Source organism: Epargyreus clarus, unplaced genomic scaffold (genome assembly GCF_041222505.1).
Source record: "Epargyreus clarus isolate Ecla_fem2 unplaced genomic scaffold, WU_Ecla_fem_2.2 ptg000003l, whole genome shotgun sequence".
NCBI lineage: Eukaryota > Metazoa > Arthropoda > Insecta > Lepidoptera > Hesperiidae > Epargyreus > Epargyreus clarus.
In genome coordinates, this window is record NW_027332211.1 from 8,087,001 (window position 1) to 8,107,318 (window position 20,318).

Genomic DNA, 20,318 nt, shown 5'->3' on the forward strand with positions numbered 1-20,318 from the left:
TCAAATATTCGTTTGGTAATGAATCAACCCCAAAACTGACACTATATAATGAATCCATACTTTTAAAGCATTATTCTAAGATCTTAAAATGATATTTTATATTTTCTAGATTCAATAATCCGTACTGTAAATTGAGCATAATCTATTAATGTTTACTGTATTTAATTAATGTATGTTATTTAAAATCTCAACAAAAGTCCACTTTAAATCGTAAGAAACTAATAAACACATGACATTTTAACATGTACCTTTAGGTATAGGTATCAATTTTTAAACCAGTATCACACAAATTGCGTAACTAGGGAGACAGACATAAGTATTATTACTGACAAACGACTACGTCTAACTACAAGAAAACGAATGTTGTTTCTTGCCTTTTTCCCTCAAAGGTACTTTGAAGACTGTACCTCATACTTGAACGTCATACTTCAAACATTTATCTCTAGGTAAAGATACGTATGATATACGCAAAGTCATTACACGGCGATAAAAAGGCGTGCGGTACGTGAAATACGAACAGAAATGTAACAGTAATTTATTCAATTCGTTCGCATAATGTCCCGGATTCAGGCTAAGGGATGCCTTAAAGCTAACCAAGGGTCTTTCCTGATTTATCGATAAGGAATCGTTGAGGCGGAAACGACTTTATGTTAGAGATATATTAGTTATATTGAATTACCGTTTGGTTTTGAACTTATATACAATTCGTAGATTTAACGGACATTTTTACTATACTATTACTACTGAAGTTAAAAATTAAACTAATTAATAACGAAATAAGTAATTAAGCTCTGATGGGTATCAGTACTAGCCATCAAGGTTTCGATTGATTAAATATGTTATAAAAATAAATTAAAATGTTAAATAAATAAAAACTTACTACCTTATAATAAAGTCGGATACCAAATTTTGAATTCGTTCAAAAGTAATACCACCAAGTCCACCAACCGATAAAAAAATTAAATTCAATTTGCATACGGACCTGAAACAATAAAAACACAATGTTTAGTAATAGAAATACTTGTAACGTTCATTTTTCGTAAACCCTATCCGCAAAAGACATTCGTAAATAATCCAAAGTAGAAATTATCCGTTTACCCTACCGTGCGGTACTACCAACGGTTTCTTTAACATATACTAGTCATTCTTCATCCATTCAAAGACAAAAACAAATTGATGAAAAATGTTATAACAGAACATATAGCAGAACATTCCTCCTCCTCCTTTTTCGAAGTCTATAAAAATAAACCTTCATAATACATATTTCGTGCCATACAGCTACGAACATAACATGCAAACTGAACATCATATTACATACATAACCGTTACCACGCCGATAAATGAGGGCAGACTCTTAAAGCTAACTAATTTGGTTAATGTTAATGATCAAAATTTGTGCCAGGAACATTTTCGCTAGCTCTAATATATGGAACTGACTCGTCGGATTTCAGTCGGGAATGGGTTTAAACGTTTTGCACGTTAGGCTCATTAATCTTGGCCAGTTTATCTTGGAGAGAAAGCAATTTAGTCACTTTGTTACGGATAGGTGTGTTTCCTAGTTGAACGTTTTGTCAATTCCGCTCATTCGGACCAACTTCGTTTTAGTTGGAACGTGAAGTAGAAGTGCTAGTTGCTCATTTTAATTTTAAATATTTAGTAGCTTTTGAATCATAAAATTAATTTTAGTAATTGCATATATCGCGAGTATGTATTCGGGGCATTTCACGTCAAGCGGACAGGAAAAAAAAGTCAGGTTCTGAATTTTGTTCATATTGGGGGCAATTATAGTCTAAATGGTTAGGAATGTGAACGTACAATATTATTTTTATATAGTGATTATTTGTCGTGTTATGAGCTTCTAAATAATGGTGAAAATTGAAATCATGATTTTTTTTAAATAATTTTTTCGTACATTAAAATAACTAAATAAAATATTTTATTTAGCGGTTTGTATAGAAAATTAATTGAACTTTTTAATAAAAAGATCTATTTTGAAAAATAAATAAAAATACACGTCCAAAATCGGAAGTGAAATTTTCAAAATATTTTTTCAAAAACTTCGACCATTTTTTTTTAATTTTTTTTTATCCTTAAATATAGCCAAAAGTATATTAAAACTACGCTAGAAGTTTTATCGTGGGATCTCCAGTAGTTAGGGAGATAGGTAAACTAATGTACATGCAAGTCGCACAGACCGTGAGGTAATGTATTGGTTTGTTGTCAGTAGAATAATGAAATAATACTCGTAATAGTATAATAGATCTTATTTTATAATATTAACTACTTTACAATGTTAATCTGTACTAGAACTAGTTATTTTTATAAGCTGGCCTTCGGTTGTTGGAACAAAATTATGTCACTTTTTGGTTCCTGAAATGGTGAACGCGAAATCAAATCCAATTTGCAAAAAATCCTTTCACGTTAAATGTCACCTTTGATACAGTAGTATATCGCTGTTTGTTTAAATTATGACTTTACCCATTCGTACAAATGCACTAGAGAAATCTATTTGGAGGTATCTGTAGACTAGCACGAGTCGCAAAACGTTTGAGGTTTCCTCCAAGGTCATGACAGGTCCCTTATCATGAGCTGTTGGATGAAAATGTGCCTCTGCATTGGTATTAAAATTATCTCTTTGAAACATTTGAATATGTGACAACCCAAATATGGCTTCGACTTTACTATATCATTTACTAGAATTAAAAGATATATAGCAATACATCTAACCAATCTCAATTAAGCCTTAAATACTGATAAACATCTATTACTACTCTAAAGACTCAAGTCACAAAAACTAGAAACTATAAAAAAACTTCTTTATTTCGTAAATATATAACAATACTGAACAAATATCCAAGAACACGTTCAAAAGAGGAGTAACATAGTAAAAAAAAGTGAGATAGATGTTGTTGTACAATCTCCTTGAAAAGGTCCCTCTCTCAAGCTTTGTCGCAGCGTACCATGACTGCTAGTTCGGTTCCTACAGACGATAATCATTGACAGTAGATATAGTAATCCAAAGTACATTTATCCATCACAAAACTATTATCGTATCATTTTCTTAAACTTCCAGCTATATGCATTAAATATAAAATTTTCATATGCAGGTACAATACCCATATATTATAATGATAGCGTGACTGAAGAGTGAACAAACCATTCCACCCACAAACGGAGCAATGTTCTGTACATTGACCTGCTCAAGCAGGTGGCGAATTGCCACCTCGTCACTATTAGAAGCCATAGACACATTACCAAGTTACCCGATCACGTATGCATACAACACTAAAGAGAATCTTACAGAATTATTTTTAGTATTTTTAGTAGAAGTTGCAAAGAACGTGAGGTTTTTTGGTGCTGGTCAAATCACATGTCATTTTATATAATATAGGAGTAGCAAATGAGTACACAGACCACCTGATGGTAAGAGGCTACTGCCGCTCATGGATATCTGTAATCAATTGCAGATGAGATTACAAACCTTGGCTACGATATGTCTCCCTTACCGAAAACCTTTTAAATCGGAACACAGAACCACAAAGACTTTTACAGTTTTAATCGCGAGTACTTTTTTGGAATTCTAGCATAAGCACAAATAACGAAGAACACTAAACCAGGTCCAAACAATACAACCATTCAAAAAATGTACCACATGGTCGGCGTGCAATCAACTTTTATAAAAAAGAAACTTTGAAAAGCATATTAAAGCATATAATAAAATGAACTATTCTCAAGCGTAAAGCTCTAGGAGGTTATTGTTTACCACATCTTTTACGATTTACTATCAATGGTCGGTTTCGAACGAAAGGAATTTGTTTCGCAAAGTTTGCCTTACAACAATTGATTTACAATTATTGTGGCAATGTGGAAATATTTATTGCTAACTAAATACTTCGTACGCATAGTTTAGCTAATAACTATACAAATTAATGTAATTGAAATCTGTAGTTTCTAAATTCATACCATTTTCATAATTACATTGGCATGAAAACCTAAAATATAACTGTTTTCGTAAACATTTTATGTGAAACAGTATTTTTTGGGTACAGTTTAACTTATTTAGAAGAGTTTTCATGAAATGGAAGCCCAACGAAAAATAAGCGAATAAACACACAAGCGGCTGTGAGCTTATGAGTTGACAACGATTGTCGTCCTATGTAGTCGGCGACTATAATCATTCGTCGATCGGTAGTGACAGGCGGAGACGTTCGGATGCTGTCTTTGGCGGTCAACAATTCTTAAGAAAATGTGATTTTAAATCTATAAACAGCTCGATCAAAACGCCATCTGATAAATTAAGATAGCTATGAACCATAGTCTCGAAAAAACAAATACATTGTGTGAAAGCGACCTTAACCGGTAGTCGTTCAAAGTTACGCGATAAGTAACAGACGCACTAACGATTATTTATGAACGATAAGCCATATACCTATTATTCAAAACCCGAACAGCTCACCACCTTATAATAGCAGATCTTCCACAAATTATAATTTATAACATATTTGAATGTTATGCGTTCAACTTTAAAATCATCGTAACGAGAAAGCTTTAAGGAGCAATTGCACCTCAAACACACCCATAACTTAGGCTCTAATGAGGGAATGATGAGTTCACTTAGAGCTTAATTTACTACCTCTCTTAGAAAGAGCCAGTTCTATATAGCCCTCTCGCTCAGACTTCTCCATTAGTAACATAATTTTAGGGTTCCGTACGTCAAAAACCTTTATAGGATCACACGCGTGTCTATCCGTCCGCCTGTTACAGCCAAATTGCACCTTAACTACTTAAACAAATGAATTTAACCTTAGTACTTATGTGCTTTTCCATGATCCAAAGACGAATGTATATCACAAACAACTAAATTTTGAATTGTGGAGGTGGAGGTACTTAAAACTTGCAAAGGGTGAAATAAAAATTAAAAAAAATGCAAATTGTATTTAAAAAATTGCAAACTGTAACGTGTGTTGTGTCTTTAATTCAGAAGACATTGCTTGTTGTAGGGATGTCGCATATACGAGTATATTGTTGTAACAGTTCTTCAATGAATAGTTTTAAAGTTATTCAATAAAGAACACAAGTGTAATGCGAACAGACATTACATTATCGATTGACAAACATATCTTCCATAAGGGTCAGATTTAAAACTAGTCTAGAATCAACGTACCGAACCCTCTACGTGAGCTTAACTCACACTTATCCAGATTTTATTTCGAAGCTGTGACCGCTTGTTTGCTTCTCACGCTAGCACCCGCCCACGGCTCTGTTTGCGAAGTCTCGAGTTCAAACCCGCGACCTGCTAATAATGTTATATTATTCAAAAACTCACGCTTTAGAAAGTTGTTCGCCGCTACCTGTCAATATTTGTCTAGGTTTGCTGACAAAATATTATTGAACAAGTAACAAGTAGATAAACTTTATCAGTACAGACCCGTACAAAAGGTTTCGAAATTAGTTTAGACCCGTAATCCTAACTCGACGTTCTATTTCATTATTTATTTTCTGAGAGCAAATATTATCGCGTACATATTTAATCAAGGCTAAGCAAATACATTCATAACATTGAAATACATACTAGCAAATATTTTTTTAGCCTTTGTACGAGTATTTTGTAGTATAGTAAATGATTATTATTTTCCAATTAATATTATTAAATGAATCTATTTGTCTATATCTTCCACTATGACAGATCAATTATTTGTCTTGAAGACTAAGTTGGAATGTCTCGTGGAACTGCAAATATATCAAAGCTTTACGATTCAGTGATAGCCTAGTGGTTAAAAGTCGGCCTCTCGATCGCGGGGTCCGAGCATCGAATCCCGAGCACACACCCCATATTTTTCAAAGTTATATGTGTATTAGAAATTAATTATTACTTGCTTTAACGGTGAAGGAAAACATCGCGAGGAAACCTGAGAGAACTTTTAAAAACCTTCCTAAAGATACGTGAAGTCTACAATTACACACTTAGCCAGCGCGGTAGATAATGACCTAATCCTTCTCATTCTGAACGGAAACCGGTGTCCAGCAGTGGCACAGTACTGGGTTGATGACGCTTTACGCTTTTAAACCGTATGCAGAAATCGATTCGAACCGCTCACGCCTGCTCTTTACGCCTCTGCCCATCAAAAGCAAACACTAATTCCCAGTATCATTATTGACACGAAATAATAGCCCCGATTGGAACTTAGTGGAAGCGGCGACCGTAAAGTGAGGTAATTACTGTTTGATCGTAAGAATCCACGCTCACTGTGATTGCCATAAGTGGCCAACCACTTAACGCACGCTAAACATAAATTGTCCCATTCGTAATGCTGTTAACTAAATCTTTAAACAGGATGGGTGAATTGAATTGTTTTGGTATGTTTTGATTGTAGTTAGTTCTACGGTAGTATTGTAACTAACTACTGATAAGTAAAGGGTTTAATTAAAGGTTGTTATCCAAAATGGTTGCTTTCGGGTAAAGAATGATCGGGAAATAAATAGAGCGAAAAGTAAGTAAATCTTTACTAAGCTAAGTCATTATTCAACGAATCACCTAAGTTTGAAAGTAGTATTTTCTATGATTATTTAATTTTACGGTAGAAGTTGTAAACGAACACACTGCAGACAGCTTGATGGTACTTGATGTCCAACTGTAAGCAATTCCATTCAAAACAGGGGTTCTATCTGAAGCCAATCACAGATGAGAACATTGCCTAAGGACTAAGTTACCGCACATGTAAGTCAGTGAGCGTTCTATCCCATCCCGAAACGCGGGAATTCCTTTACCTTGTGGCGTTGGTACCAATGTCGAAATATACTTCTTCTACCACCTTTCAAGTAGACGAACAGATTTCCACTTATTTGTTAAATTTATTAAGCATATGTATCGGAAAAGGGTTATCATCATTATTTAATACTATAATAATATACTGAAATAGTGCGTTCCGATAAAAGTAAGACAATATTATAGCCGATAAGAATTTTTTGGTTTTTATCAGTCAAGTAATTTGCGTAATAAATCCATAAGAATATGTGTTTATGTGAATATGATAAGGTAGATTACCAAGTGAAGAATAGTTGAGATAAATATGTATGTACTAAAAAAAACTTATCTCATCCAATAAAATAAAACGTCAATAATGTTTTTTATGTATTTAGTTTTGTCACGCGGTATGTTATTTTAAGATTTAAAATACAGATAAATAAATAGATACAATACAATAAATAAACTAGTTAGAAATACATTATCAATAGTAACTACAATTATATCAATCCACTCTAGACAACAATAATTTCAATAAATAAGTACTTACCGACATCAATAATATCGATTATTTATAAACCCCTTTCATACCGTTCGTTACTAAGAAATTATTGCCCATCTTACGGTGAAACGGCACATAGCAATCATCTTATAGTTTAATGAATCAGGACGTTAAACCCAAACAAGGCAACCGGTCCCAGCATTTCCATGAACGGTCCCATCTCCGCAGGAGGTCTTTTATTACTAACGTGGGACAGTGGTCGTGAACTGACCTCGGCTGTGTGGAGTTCATACATTTACTGGAGGCGAATCGGCTCACAACGGCCGGTACTTAACGTTACTAGGCAAACATAACCAGAAAGATATTGTCCATTATAATCCCACTACAGGGACCTTTTGATGCGCAAGCGTTTTAGGGCTGGTTCGTTTAATAGAATCCTATTATGAATCTTGCTAGCTAACTTAACTCCCACGGTCTGATTTGCGTTTATTACTGCATTTTTGAATTAATGAACCTGGAATTAATTACAAATATTAAACGCTCATTATCTAAACTTAAGTGTGATTAAACTTAAAGTAATGACATGTTATAATAATATAAAAACTAAGTCTACAAGTATCTTGAATGAAATTTTATGAAAGGACCGTTCTCTCATTGGACCAGTGACCATTTATTTATCACAAGATATCTTGATGATAAATAATCACCACCGCTCATAGATCTTCATACCCAACACTATATAGAACGAAATATATACCTTAAGCCGATTACAGACGTTTCAACTCCATAGCGAGAGAAGTAGCAATGTCGCCTCTTATGTCTTTAGAAGGTGGTAGAACCCTTTGTGGTTCGACTCCGGCGGCACCACCGCCACACCTATTTCTGCCTCATAACAGCATCGCCTAACGCTGCTGTGTTCCATTTTGAAGGGTGTGGTAAGGAAGACATACTTTTCCAAGGCGTTCCAGCTTAGTCCTCAGGGGTAGCGGCGCATCTGTGGCCCACCTCAGGTAGGAATATCTAATCCTATCTGGGTTGATTACAGATGTCCATGGGCGGCAGTAGCCACTTACCATCAGGTGGACTGCATGCTCATCTGCTACTCCTATATTATAAAAAAAATATTTATAAATCAGCCGACACCCAAAAACCCTTTCTACCGAAATGCAAAAACTGCTTTACATTACATAAAGGTGTCAATCAAATTACATGTTTGACACTTCAATCGTATGAAACCGAGTAAGCGCTGATAAGTGTGGGGACTCCTAAGCTAATAGTGAGGGAAACGGCAACAATTCACGCTTCGTAGAAGGCTCATTATAGATAATAACGTCAAGAAAGATTACAGTTATGTAAGTATGCAGGAATCGATATCGCGATTGCAATCTTCTCTAGATGTTTAGGTATCTACGTTTATCCACAGATACGTAAATACAATCATTAGGTCTCTTGAAGGAATATGATCCGTTGATCTTTTCTAAAGTTTATTATTTGAATATTTTCTCATGAAATAAATCTTTTATAGAAATGAATCTTTTATTTTAATCTTTATTAATTTATCAGTAAATTCACCATCCACAGTTTTAACCGCAAATTAATGCGTATTTTCGCAACATTCAATTAAAAGTACAAATTGTCGACGAAGATATACTATTATATATTCAGGAATCTTTAATTTTATTGCACAATACACACGTTGCACAATCATCAATACTGATTTTGTAGGGTTCTGGGTTCGACATGCGGTCAGATAAACTATCAAATGGATGAGTTTAAATGTCTATGATAAAAGGACGTACTTATTACAAACGTGAAATTGTGTGTGTTCGATGGAAAAGTTTAAATGCCGGCTGACTTACACATAAGGCAATGATCTGTGTCCTTCAGAGTAAAGCATCTTCATGTTGAAGTCTTGTTCTACATAGAGTTGATTATAGATCTAAAAGGACGGCATTTACCAGTTACTTTCAATTGGATTTCATGTTCGTTTGCTACTTCAAAGTAATAAACAAAAACAGTTTTAGGTCTGGAAACTAGTGGGCTATCCATAATTTTAGTGTAAGGATGTGACTATATAACACAATTATTTGATAAAATGTTCAGGTGTGCTAATATACCCTGATACCTATCAAATCAAACTTCAAAGCTATCGATACCGCTGCAGATAAACTTACCACCTACTTAGAATCAGGCTATCTCCCATACAGGTACAAGTTGCATACCACGTAACGTAAACTAGAACAATCTGTGCTAATAAATATCGATACGATTATGGCACAAAATTATATGGCCCATGAGTCTATGAGTCACATCGGTCGCCGTGAGAAGACTCGGAGGGTTCGAGCGTGGGCGAACCTGTTACGAGCAGGCGTACTAACAAATTGCGTTTACCTACTAAGCCTTACGGGTCTAGCAGACTAGGTACTTTTAGAATCGGCGATTCGTGTTTTAAAGATTGCGGTGCTGCATCAGGTTTTGGCGGCTTGTGTTCTGGCGGGGTATCTAAAGCGCGTGTTTTAACGTGGGCATTACAACTGCATCGCGTCTTTCGCGTTCAATCGCGACGTTGAGCGTCCAAATGTAACTGCGACCGGCACTCAAGTGTGTACGCGGTGTATAGCTAGCTTTCGAGTTAAATGGTCAATCGTCAATCGCTGTCGCTAAGAGTAGCATGTGTACCGAGAGCCTTAGATCAGTTCTATGTTTAAGTCACACTTACAACAAAACGAAAAAATAGAGGTGGTAGAATATTTTTATCGAATGGAAAGCTTAGTAACTCGATCTCGAAAGCGCTATTACTTCTAAGGACCACATTGAAACGCATCATAAATTATTTCCCTTATCACAGCTGTTTCTAACTATTAACAGCAATGTTATTAGTCACAGCAGTATTATAAGGATAACACAGCTAATTCCTACAAAGTCTAATTGTATGTTAATCGCGTATTTCATTATACATTTTATGTTTATATTTATGCTAATAGAATATATGTAATAAAATATCTACATTCGCGCGAAAATAAAGTGATAAAGTGGGTGCCGAATACTATCTTGTTATGTGATAAAGAAAAATGATAAAACATTGAAAAGTCAAACAAACTGATAAATATGCATTTAAATTTATCCGCATAATTTTTCATATTATTTGTCCTTATAATAATTTTAATTAATCATTTTAAGACTGATAGAGCTTGTTGTGATTCTACTACAGCGGTAGCAGTATTTTTGCTTTACTACGTATTTTTCCTTTTTTTGTGTTTGATATTCTGTCTTGATAGGAATAACTATATTATGTACTAAGATGGTTGTTATTACTTAGTCAGCCGAAAACTTTCAACCAAATCATAGGAACTGGTTCACGTTAAAATATGACAATACGTGATCGATTCATACATTATCCACAACCTTTTGACTGTTGATAGATATAACGTATAGGTACATTCATGTATAATAAAAAAACGTGATACGGCTTATCAACAACAAATTAAATTCGTAAGTTACGTAAACAGATAAATTATTAGATACACAGTAATAAACATGAGATAAAATATTTCATTCACCTATTGCCTTATGTGATAATTGACGTGGATCACTTTAAACGTTATATTTGGACCGGTTATAATATTATTATAGTCGTACATATGACTTCATTCTAATTAATTTACCATTATTCGAAATTTAAAAACTCATAATTCCTAAAAAATGATAAATTGACGATTGCACGTAAATTGTTTTGAGGTATCAAATACCTTAAGATCAAGATAAAATTAGATAATTCCTTGAAGATACCAGAACACACCGCAAGCGATAATAGTTCGCCACATCGAAAGTCACGAAGTTGCCACACGTCATTTCAAATTTTGTAACTAAAATTACTGTAAAATCGATACTTTAAAAATAAAAAGGCCAATTGTTCGACATTATATATTCTTAGTAAGATTTAATAAAACTGGAGTTAGACCCTGTATTATATTAAGTAGTGTTGCTGTATTCCACTTTTTGTGGTACAAAATAAATTGCGATCCGCGTCAGTCAGGACATAAATAAACAGATTGGCCTGGCCATAGGCAACCTACACTTAACTTATCAACTGATACTTGTTACTGCTGATAATATACCTAATATACAAATATTGCAAAACTACTGTCAAATCGCACAAAAATTCGCGTCGCTTCATATTGTAGAATAACGCAGACGCATCATCGAAGACAACAATAATATCAGCTGTCCTTGAAAATTTTTGTGTGCGCCAGTCACTGCGGGATTTTCAGTGTAATCACTCGTGAATTTTTAAGTGCGAAATGAGCCAAAATTCTCGAATAATATACGGGAACCAAAATTTTACACTGCCCAAGCATGGATGCTACGGACGATTTGTTTTGGAACACATTCTTAACTACAAAGACAAAATATCACTTGTAAGTCATGTGCCTCTTATATATTTCAATTTTTTTAAACACTATTTGTTTTTGATAAGAAGAGTGTTCTAGGATATCCAGTTATGTAAAAGTAGGTGTAGAAATTGTGACACGATTTTACTAATTATAATATAGTGTAATAATAACAACGCAAACAATAAAAATAATTCATTTCTGCGATTTATTTTCTCATCCCTAAAAAGTTTCCTAGAAACAGGTGTATTCGATATAGTAGTTTAATGGTAAAATCATAGATTAGTAAAGATACTTCGCCGCCTTGAAATTGAATGAAGCCACAAACGGCTTATTAGTAAGTTCTTTTTTTTAATTCTTGACAAATAAAAACATGTTTACAGAAAATTTACGAAATAATAACTAATACTGCGTGATTTACATAATAAATAAATAATTATTTCAAATATTTTAGGGACATGTTAGCATGGAGACGTGGCAAAACTTTTTTACGCAACTATTTCAATTCTCAAAACTGGTTACATTTTCGTGTTAGGAGTGACTAATCTTTACTAATCTATGGGTAAAATGTAGAGTTTTCTCAACATTTTAATACGATTGTCTTTTATCTTTTTATAATATAGGAGTAGCAGACTAGCATGCAATTCACCTGATGGTAAGTGGCTACTGCCGCCCTTACCTACATCTGTAATCAACGCCAGATAGGATTAGATATTCCTTCCTTCCTTCCTTCCTGAGGTCGGTCACAGAAGCGCCGCTACTCCTGAGAACTAAGCTGGAACGCTTCGGAAAAGTATGTCTCCCTTACCGTCTCCGTTTAACACTGCTGTTATGAGGCAGAAATAGGTGTGGCGGTGGTGCCACCGGAGTCGAACCTCAGAAGGTTCTACCACCATCTAAACCAGTTCAGAAGTAACCTGGTGATGCACACGAAAGCCAGTTTATGATGATATAATTAAATAAATATCCAATAGGTTAATAGATATAAACAATATATAAATGAATATTTTTGTCGTTCATTCTTTATTTAAAAATGTACACAAGTGTTTATAATTCATTACAAAATACATATTTCTCCAAGGCCAGACAAATAATATCAGTTATATTTAAATAATATTTTGTAAGTACATTGGATATGTTCCGTAAGTACATACGTACTTGCTCACTGAATACTGTTTTTCTGTTTAAATTTGCAATAGTTCAATGTCACAGCAAATCATTTACATATTAATGGTGACAAAAATAGTTATTCATTATTTATAATTATTTTCACATACACACTTAACGTATATACTCGCTTTTTACCATTTTCCTTGCATTGATGTTAAATACGAATCAGGAAAAACAAGAATTATTTTATATTTAATATTCAAGTAAATTACGTAAACGATAAAATAACAAAATACCTAGAATAAAAATAGAAAGATTTCGGATAACTCTTGCAAATAGCTAAATCTTATTTTTTTATTGTTTAACCGTTGTTATACCTAACAATTAGGCAGACGTACTACCTGATGGAAAGTAGTCAACGCCGCCTATGGACATTTGCAACACCAGAGGAGTCGCCAATGAATCGCCGGCTTTGTATAAGAACTTTTTATGCACCTTTTTTGAAGAGCCCCATATCATAGCGCTCCGGGAATACCTCAGGAGGAAGGTCATTCCACATCTCGCAAACCGAACCGTGGAGGACCGCCACGACTCCAGTTGGTGTGGATGGAACTTCATCCTCCGGCGAGTAGTTCGATGAAGGAATGGTAACGTTTGCACCAGGTCAAATAGTTAATTTGAGAATACATAAATTCTAGATCAATGGCACCAAGGGGGATCAAATATCCTTTAGCGAGATGGCTCAAAAAGTGGTAAACATTGCATCGTCGCTATCACAACTGGGCGTGAAGAGTGGAGACATGGTGGCTGTATGTAGCGAAAACAGAATTGAATTCTTGCTCACAGCTATAGCTGTGTGGTGTACTGAAGGCATCGTAACTTTTATCAATAGCTCCTACAGTAATGGTAAGTTCATAATTTGTTTTATCACTTTCAAAATTCTAATAACTTTGTACTTCTTTTTATTACATTAGGTAAATGTTAATTTCAGAAACCACTAGTTTTAGTTTCGGAATTGACCCTAGTAGAAAGATCCTTAAATTTCGAAAAAATAAAATTGACAACCATCGCCTTTTGTATGGGTATAGAGACAAACTTCACCGGTTCCAGTTATCGTGAACACCCAACATATTATATTAACTTAAACTAAATAAGTATATTGTATTAAAACCAGGTGAAAAGTAAGTGTAAGTGGTGACAATGTATGAATGTTTATTGCCTCAAACTTATGACATAACTTTTGTGTTATATAAATAAACTAGCTTACCCGGCAAACGTTGTGTTGCCATATAAATAAAAAACCTTATCACTTAGGGGTGTGACAAATAGATAGTAGCCGATTCTTAGATCAAGTGAATATGCATATGAAATTTGATGAAAATCGGTAAAGCAGTTTCGGAGGAGTACGGTAACTAACATGTGACACGAGAATTATATATAATTTATAAATTTTCAGACGAAATGGCTCACGCGCTCAAAATTTCAAAACCGAAATACATGTTCTTGTCCGGAGATGTCTATAAGCAGAAATACAAAAACATGAAGAAAGTCAATATAATTGAAAAGTATATCTCATTCGATAATGTAGATACTGAAGCTGGAGTGTTATTCTTTAAAGATATTGCACAAAATCATACAGATATAACTAAGTTCGAAGGTCCTGATTTCAAAGGTGAGAAAGTTAATTAACTTCCAAGAATTTAATGTTATTACATGGAGCCAAAACTAGTTACTTATAAGATACCCGCAAAGTTTTAAGTGTCCGCCTTAAATCAGATGATCCGTCTTAAAGAGAGTTTGTTACCGCTCGCCACTTTATTGCTCTACGGAAACTTGATAATAAAAATCTAATCGGATGACCCTTTTGATCTTACCATGCGAATTGTTCGATATCTATTTATCTTTTTAACATCATTCAACTATATAACAAGGCGTTCAAAACGATCTGAAATAGTATCGCTTTCTTCACCTATCTCCGTTAAAGCTTCAATCTTATTTAAGGTTGATTACAGATGTTTTATGCCATCACATGCATGTGTGTCCCTCTCGCACGCATAAAACTTGCGTCCTATCGATTCTAAAGAACTTATCCTGTCACGCATGCCACACTCACGCAGGCGGAGTGATTAGCGAGTTAAATCGTGTATATGGAACTTCGTCTGTATGAAAAAAAAACAGTAACATCAGAAACACATCTCTTTGTTAGCTTATTTTTCATATAAAAAATATTACATTTTATTTCCAAATGGATACGCTTTCTACCTTTCATAAAATATGATATCACTCGACTCTTATAATAAATAAAATACGTAATGTTGTTGCTTCTAAGGAGAAACTCGGACGGCACTAATACTTTACTCTTCGGGCACGACGGGACCAGCGAAGGGAGCCAAAATAAGCCACACCAACTTCATTGTTGCTGGTACACGACCATTGTAAGTCGCAAATTAGTAACAGTATTGTTTTAAGGAGACTACATAGGCTGTTTATTGACAGCAGTAGCTGTCGCTAAATGAAAACAACCTACACAGTATTTTATGTTATATTGACATTAACGAAGTTAACGAACAAAACGACATTAACTTATGAGACAATAATTTATGTCATTTAGACAATAAGACATAAATATTGTGTGCAAACTTTAATAATAATTGAAATTATTTACTTTGGAAGATTTGAATAACGTTTATTTGAAAATATAGTGAATAAACAATTGAGTGCAATCCGAAAAGGATAATTTTGTCGCCAAGAATTACATTTTCGCTATATGCATAACTGATTTTATTTATATTCATATATCTGTGTTTATGTGTATAAGACACTACATAATACTATGTGTAAATTTGTTTATGTATATATTTAGTTATTTATATGTATATATATATATATATATATATATATATATATATATATATATATTTCGTATATATATATTCATTTCCCTTTTTTTGCATTGGTTTTTTCATTGTTTTTTAACGTAACACCCACCACAACATTTCTCCATCAACAAGGGTTAACTGGTGGAGAATGACACTAGGCATTAAGTTCGCCCTTTGTAACCACTAGGTTTACAATAAAGTTTAAATAAATAAATAATATTTTGTATAGTACCTTTTCATAGTTATACTTTAACAGGTTTACTACCTTATCCAAAATGCTGCTAACTATAGCTCCCTGGTCGAGCTGTATGGGTATTATGACTACCATGGATGAAGTGATCAAAGGACGTACTGTAGTATTCTTACCAAGATTTGATGAAAGACTTTATTTGCAAACCATTGCAAAACATAAGGTATATCATTAGTATATATAGAATAGTAAACATTAGTTGATGCATTAAAATACATACTTATATATTCCGCCCTAGTCATTAATGACGATACACATATGATAATTACGAAACATAAATCTTTGATACTAAAATTAATCATTGCTAGACCTCTCTTTACATTTTCTTTCATACGTAAAATAATACATATTTTTCATGTTCATTGCAAAATTTTCAAATTTCTAGTATTTTCTTTAACACCTTACTTTTATATGAATTATGCTTTTTTCATAAAAAAAATATATATTACATCAACTGATAGTCCTAAGATTTTTAGCGTTTATTTAGCACGTAACATTAATTAACACGAGAAAAATTTATCACCGACTGTAAAACACAAATCATATAACAGGTCATATAATTTTATAGATCGGAATACTATCGGCCCCGCCGCCATTGCTGGTGACACTGTGTAAATCAACCATTGTACGGGAATATGATATCAGCTCTGTGGAACTAATATATAGCGGAGGTGCTCCTCTAAACTTGAGCGTGATAAATCAACTTAAAAACAGGTAAAGATTTGTAAGTTATAGCAGATTAGATTACTAACTAGGGCAGTGTTGGTCTATTGGTGGGAATCGCAGTCTTTCATCGGAAGGCTTGAGTTCGTATCCCAAACACCTTAGATCTTTTTGGGAATTATGTGCCTACTAGAAAATAATCATGTATGTTGTCTTAGCAATGAAGAAAAATTTCATAAGTGTTCTCTGCAAATCTTAAAGATGTGCAAAGTCTACCAATCCCTACTTACTTAGCGAGGTGGACTATGATATCTAAAGGCTTTTTTATTTAATTTTTAAATGACAATTATTCCCAACACCGAGATCATGTCAGTCATGGATTGTCTCAGTTTGCGAACATTCCATTCAATTATTTCTATATATATGTTTTTATTTCCATAAATTCTTGTGAATTTATACATTTTATAAATGACGTATTACTTTTAAAATATTCTTATAACTTTCAAATACTTTAATTGATTTTATTTCTTAGGTATCCCCATATAAAGCATGTACTACAAGGTTTTGGGATGACAGAAACGGCTGGAGCTTTAACACAAGAGTATGACCATGCACCCAAGGAAGGCAGCGTCGGACAAATTGTAGCTGGAAATATTATAAAAGTAATGACTTTTTTCTAGTTTTCTTATAAACTTAATGTACTAAAATGATTCTTGCTGAAATGACACTTGAATTGATGCTTTCAACCCCTACGTCAGTAGGATAATATATCTATGCTTTCAACACTCTTGTATTTAATGACATGTGTGCTATGGCACACAAAGGCTCGTATCCGAGTACCCACACACGGGACATCAATTTAAAATCATTTAGATGTCTGCCTAGCCGAGGACCGATCCCAGATCCCTCTATATGGAAGACTACTTTGGTAACCAATCCACTTTTGTTTAATCTAAATTTTATTAGCTTTAATAATCATGATATTGTTTATTTTACTATTTTCGTTCTTGTTATTATTAGAACAATTTCACTTTGTTTTCAGATAGTCGACGTCGAATCAAGAAAACTATTAGGACCCAACGAACCCGGGGAGGTGTGTGTAAAAGGACCTGTGCTATTTCAAGGCTATATTGGAAAAAAGTTGAATGAAGACACCGACGATGAAGGCTTCTATAAAACTGGAGACATCGCGTATTACGACAACGAAGGTTATTTCTTTATAGTGGACAGGTTGAAGGAACTTATTAAATACAAAGCCTGGCAAGTGAGTATGAAATCTTATACGAGTTATTTTTGTACGTAAATGTTCTTGTGCAGTCCATAACTATGACCATAATATGTATAGTTTAAAGCTTATGTGTTAAAAAAATCCTTTCAAATAATATTTCCTACTAAAGTGGTCCTTACATAAAAGTCAATGTATACTAAGCAATCAGTATTTAATAAGATTTTCATTCAAAATACACTATGTTTAAAAATACTTTGTTACAATTTGTATTATTTAAGTAACTAATATAAGTATAAAGATGCCGGAACTGCTTTCTCAATATAGAAAACTAGTTGTGTTGCCATATAAATAAAAAAATGTTAAGGGTGAACAACCCTTATCACTAGTAGCCGATTCTCAGACCTACTGAATATGCATATAAAATTTGGTGAAAATCGGTAGAGCCGTTTCGGAGGAGTACCGTAACTAACATTGTGACACGAGAATTCTATATATAAGATAAGGATTGCGAAAACTTACCTATAGTTTGATCTACTTTGCTACCAACTTTTTTTAGCCACAAAATGTCTATTCATAATAGTTTAATCTACTTTGTTAAATACATTTTTAGTCACAAAATATTTGTTAAATCATTCAACTCTATTCAATCTTGTAATCAATCAAGAAATACGCATTGCGTATATTTTATTAATAATGATAAAACATTGTTATATTTGGCTAGCTCAGGCACTAATATAAACTCCTGAACCATTTCAATATAAGATTAATAAACTTAGATACGATGCCACCAAACTTTGAGGTTAAAGTCCTCTTAATCGCACATGAACAGTGCATCCCATAGACATGGACAAACTGAATTAACTGAATTCACTCGAGCATTAAATCTTGCATGTAATCTTGTTTCATGATAGATTATTTCTGTCTCTTTTATTTTTATATAAAATTGAGATGAATTTATAACCATTTTTCGTTGTTGGAGTACTAAGTTGATGTCCCAAAAATATAGAATTTACTAAGATAATTCAGAATAAAACTTTTGTATGCCCATTTCAGTTAATGTAAGGTTATTTTTTCTTAAAAGCTTATTTTCTTCTCCACATACTCAAATCCTTATCTATGTGATAGAGGGCTATTTGCCTGTACCTATATCACTACTTATTATTAAGTAATAGTTAAATTTACCACAAATGTGATCAAATAAGAACTTATTTTTAAAATTACAGGTGGCCCCGTCAGAGCTAGAAGCTCTCCTGCTGCAGCATCCAGCTGTTAAAGACGTTGGTGTGATTGGAGCACCTGACGCTTTGGCCGGGGAGCTACCTACAGCATTTGTTGTAAAACAAGCGAATGTGACAGTTACGGAAAAGGAGATCATTGACTTTGTCGCGTCTAAGGTTTTTTTTTTTATATAATATAAGAGTATCAGACGAGCATGCAGTCCACCTGATGGTAAATGGCTACTGCCGCCCATGGACATCTGTAATCAACCCCAGATAGGATTAGATATTCCTACCTGAGATCGGCCAGAGATGCGCCGCTACTCCTGAGGACTAAGCTGGAACGCCTCGGAAAAGTCTGTTTCCCTTGCCACACCCTTCAAACCGGAACACAGTAGCGCCTAGCATCGCTGTTATTAGGTAGAAATAGGTGTGGCGGTGGTGCCGCCGGAGTCGAACCACAAAAGGTTCTACCACCTTCAAAAAACGTACGTACGAAAGGTACGTACTTTCTTAAGCAGTGGCGCCTCCGATGGAGTTAAGTTGTTCAAGAAATCTAAATAAGTGTACATGAGCCTATCTGTGACCCTTAAGAGTGCTAAAAATATTCCAAAAGTTAACCTTTTCATTTAATTTTACAAGTAATGGATATGGTGTATACTGTTCTATCTTTCGTTCGCTTATTATTTTCAGGTATCGCCTTGGAAACGACTAACAGGTGGAGTTATATTCTTGAAGGAGATACCAAAGACACCTAGTGGCAAGATTTTACGGAGAAAGTTAAGAGACTTACTTCCTAAGATACCATTATCAAAATTGTAATAGAAACCTAAGATATATGAGGTTTACAGAAGAGTCCAAAAATTATGATTCAAAACAATATTGAGGAAAATTGACGTGTTATATTTGAGATGAGAAGATATGAAATGAAATCAATATTATAGTATTACTAATATAAAAACTTGAAAATATAGACTTGTTTATTTATCCGAAATAATTCCAAGTACTTTAAATTTGACTTATCACTGATAAGTAACAGTTTATCACTTGAACTCTCTATCGTATGACCTACGATACATTGAGGAGTTCAAATAAATTGGTCGTTTCGGTAGTGAACGTTGGAAGTTCGGGTGGCAGACTGATACATAGGTATGCGAAAGTCTAATACAAATATAGTCTGATTCATAATTAGGTGTCCAAAATGTAAACAAAGAAATGTCACTGTCAAAATTAACAATAAACAAAAACTTTAACAAACTCAACAAAAAACGAAAATTTAACAAATATACACAATTTAACAAACGCGTTATGTAAACGAGAAAACATTCGAGTT

General features: G+C 33.9%; 2 protein-coding genes across 3 annotated transcripts in view; one reads left to right on the forward strand and one right to left on the reverse strand.

The window, feature by feature from the left end:
• The window catches only part of LOC140752349 (agrin), a 244,237-nt gene that overhangs the window by 210,967 nt on the left and 12,952 nt on the right, over positions 1-20,318 (reverse strand). The gene's annotated exons all lie outside the window — the stretch shown is intronic.
• Positions 11,516-19,824, forward strand: LOC140748887 (luciferin 4-monooxygenase). Its single transcript, XM_073081794.1, has 10 exons — positions 11,516-11,665; positions 13,447-13,654; positions 14,205-14,420; positions 15,078-15,183; positions 15,884-16,040; positions 16,446-16,591; positions 17,073-17,202; positions 17,583-17,804; positions 18,992-19,162; positions 19,679-19,824. The coding sequence occupies exons 1-10, from the start codon at positions 11,549-11,551 to the stop codon at positions 19,805-19,807; spliced, it is 1,602 nt and encodes a 533-aa protein (XP_072937895.1). The 5' UTR covers positions 11,516-11,548; the 3' UTR covers positions 19,808-19,824.

Bases quoted from the DNA above. Each gene is read 5' to 3' on its own strand.
- LOC140748887 (XM_073081794.1), top strand. From the start codon at position 11,549: ATGAGCCAAAATTCTCGAATAATATACGGGAACCAAAATTTTACACTG. The intron at 13,655-14,204 runs GTAAGTTCATAA...ATAAATTTTCAG, and splicing joins CAATAGCTCCTACAGTAATG to ACGAAATGGCTCACGCGCTC. The intron at 15,184-15,883 runs GTAAGTCGCAAA...ATACTTTAACAG, and splicing joins GTTGCTGGTACACGACCATT to GTTTACTACCTTATCCAAAA.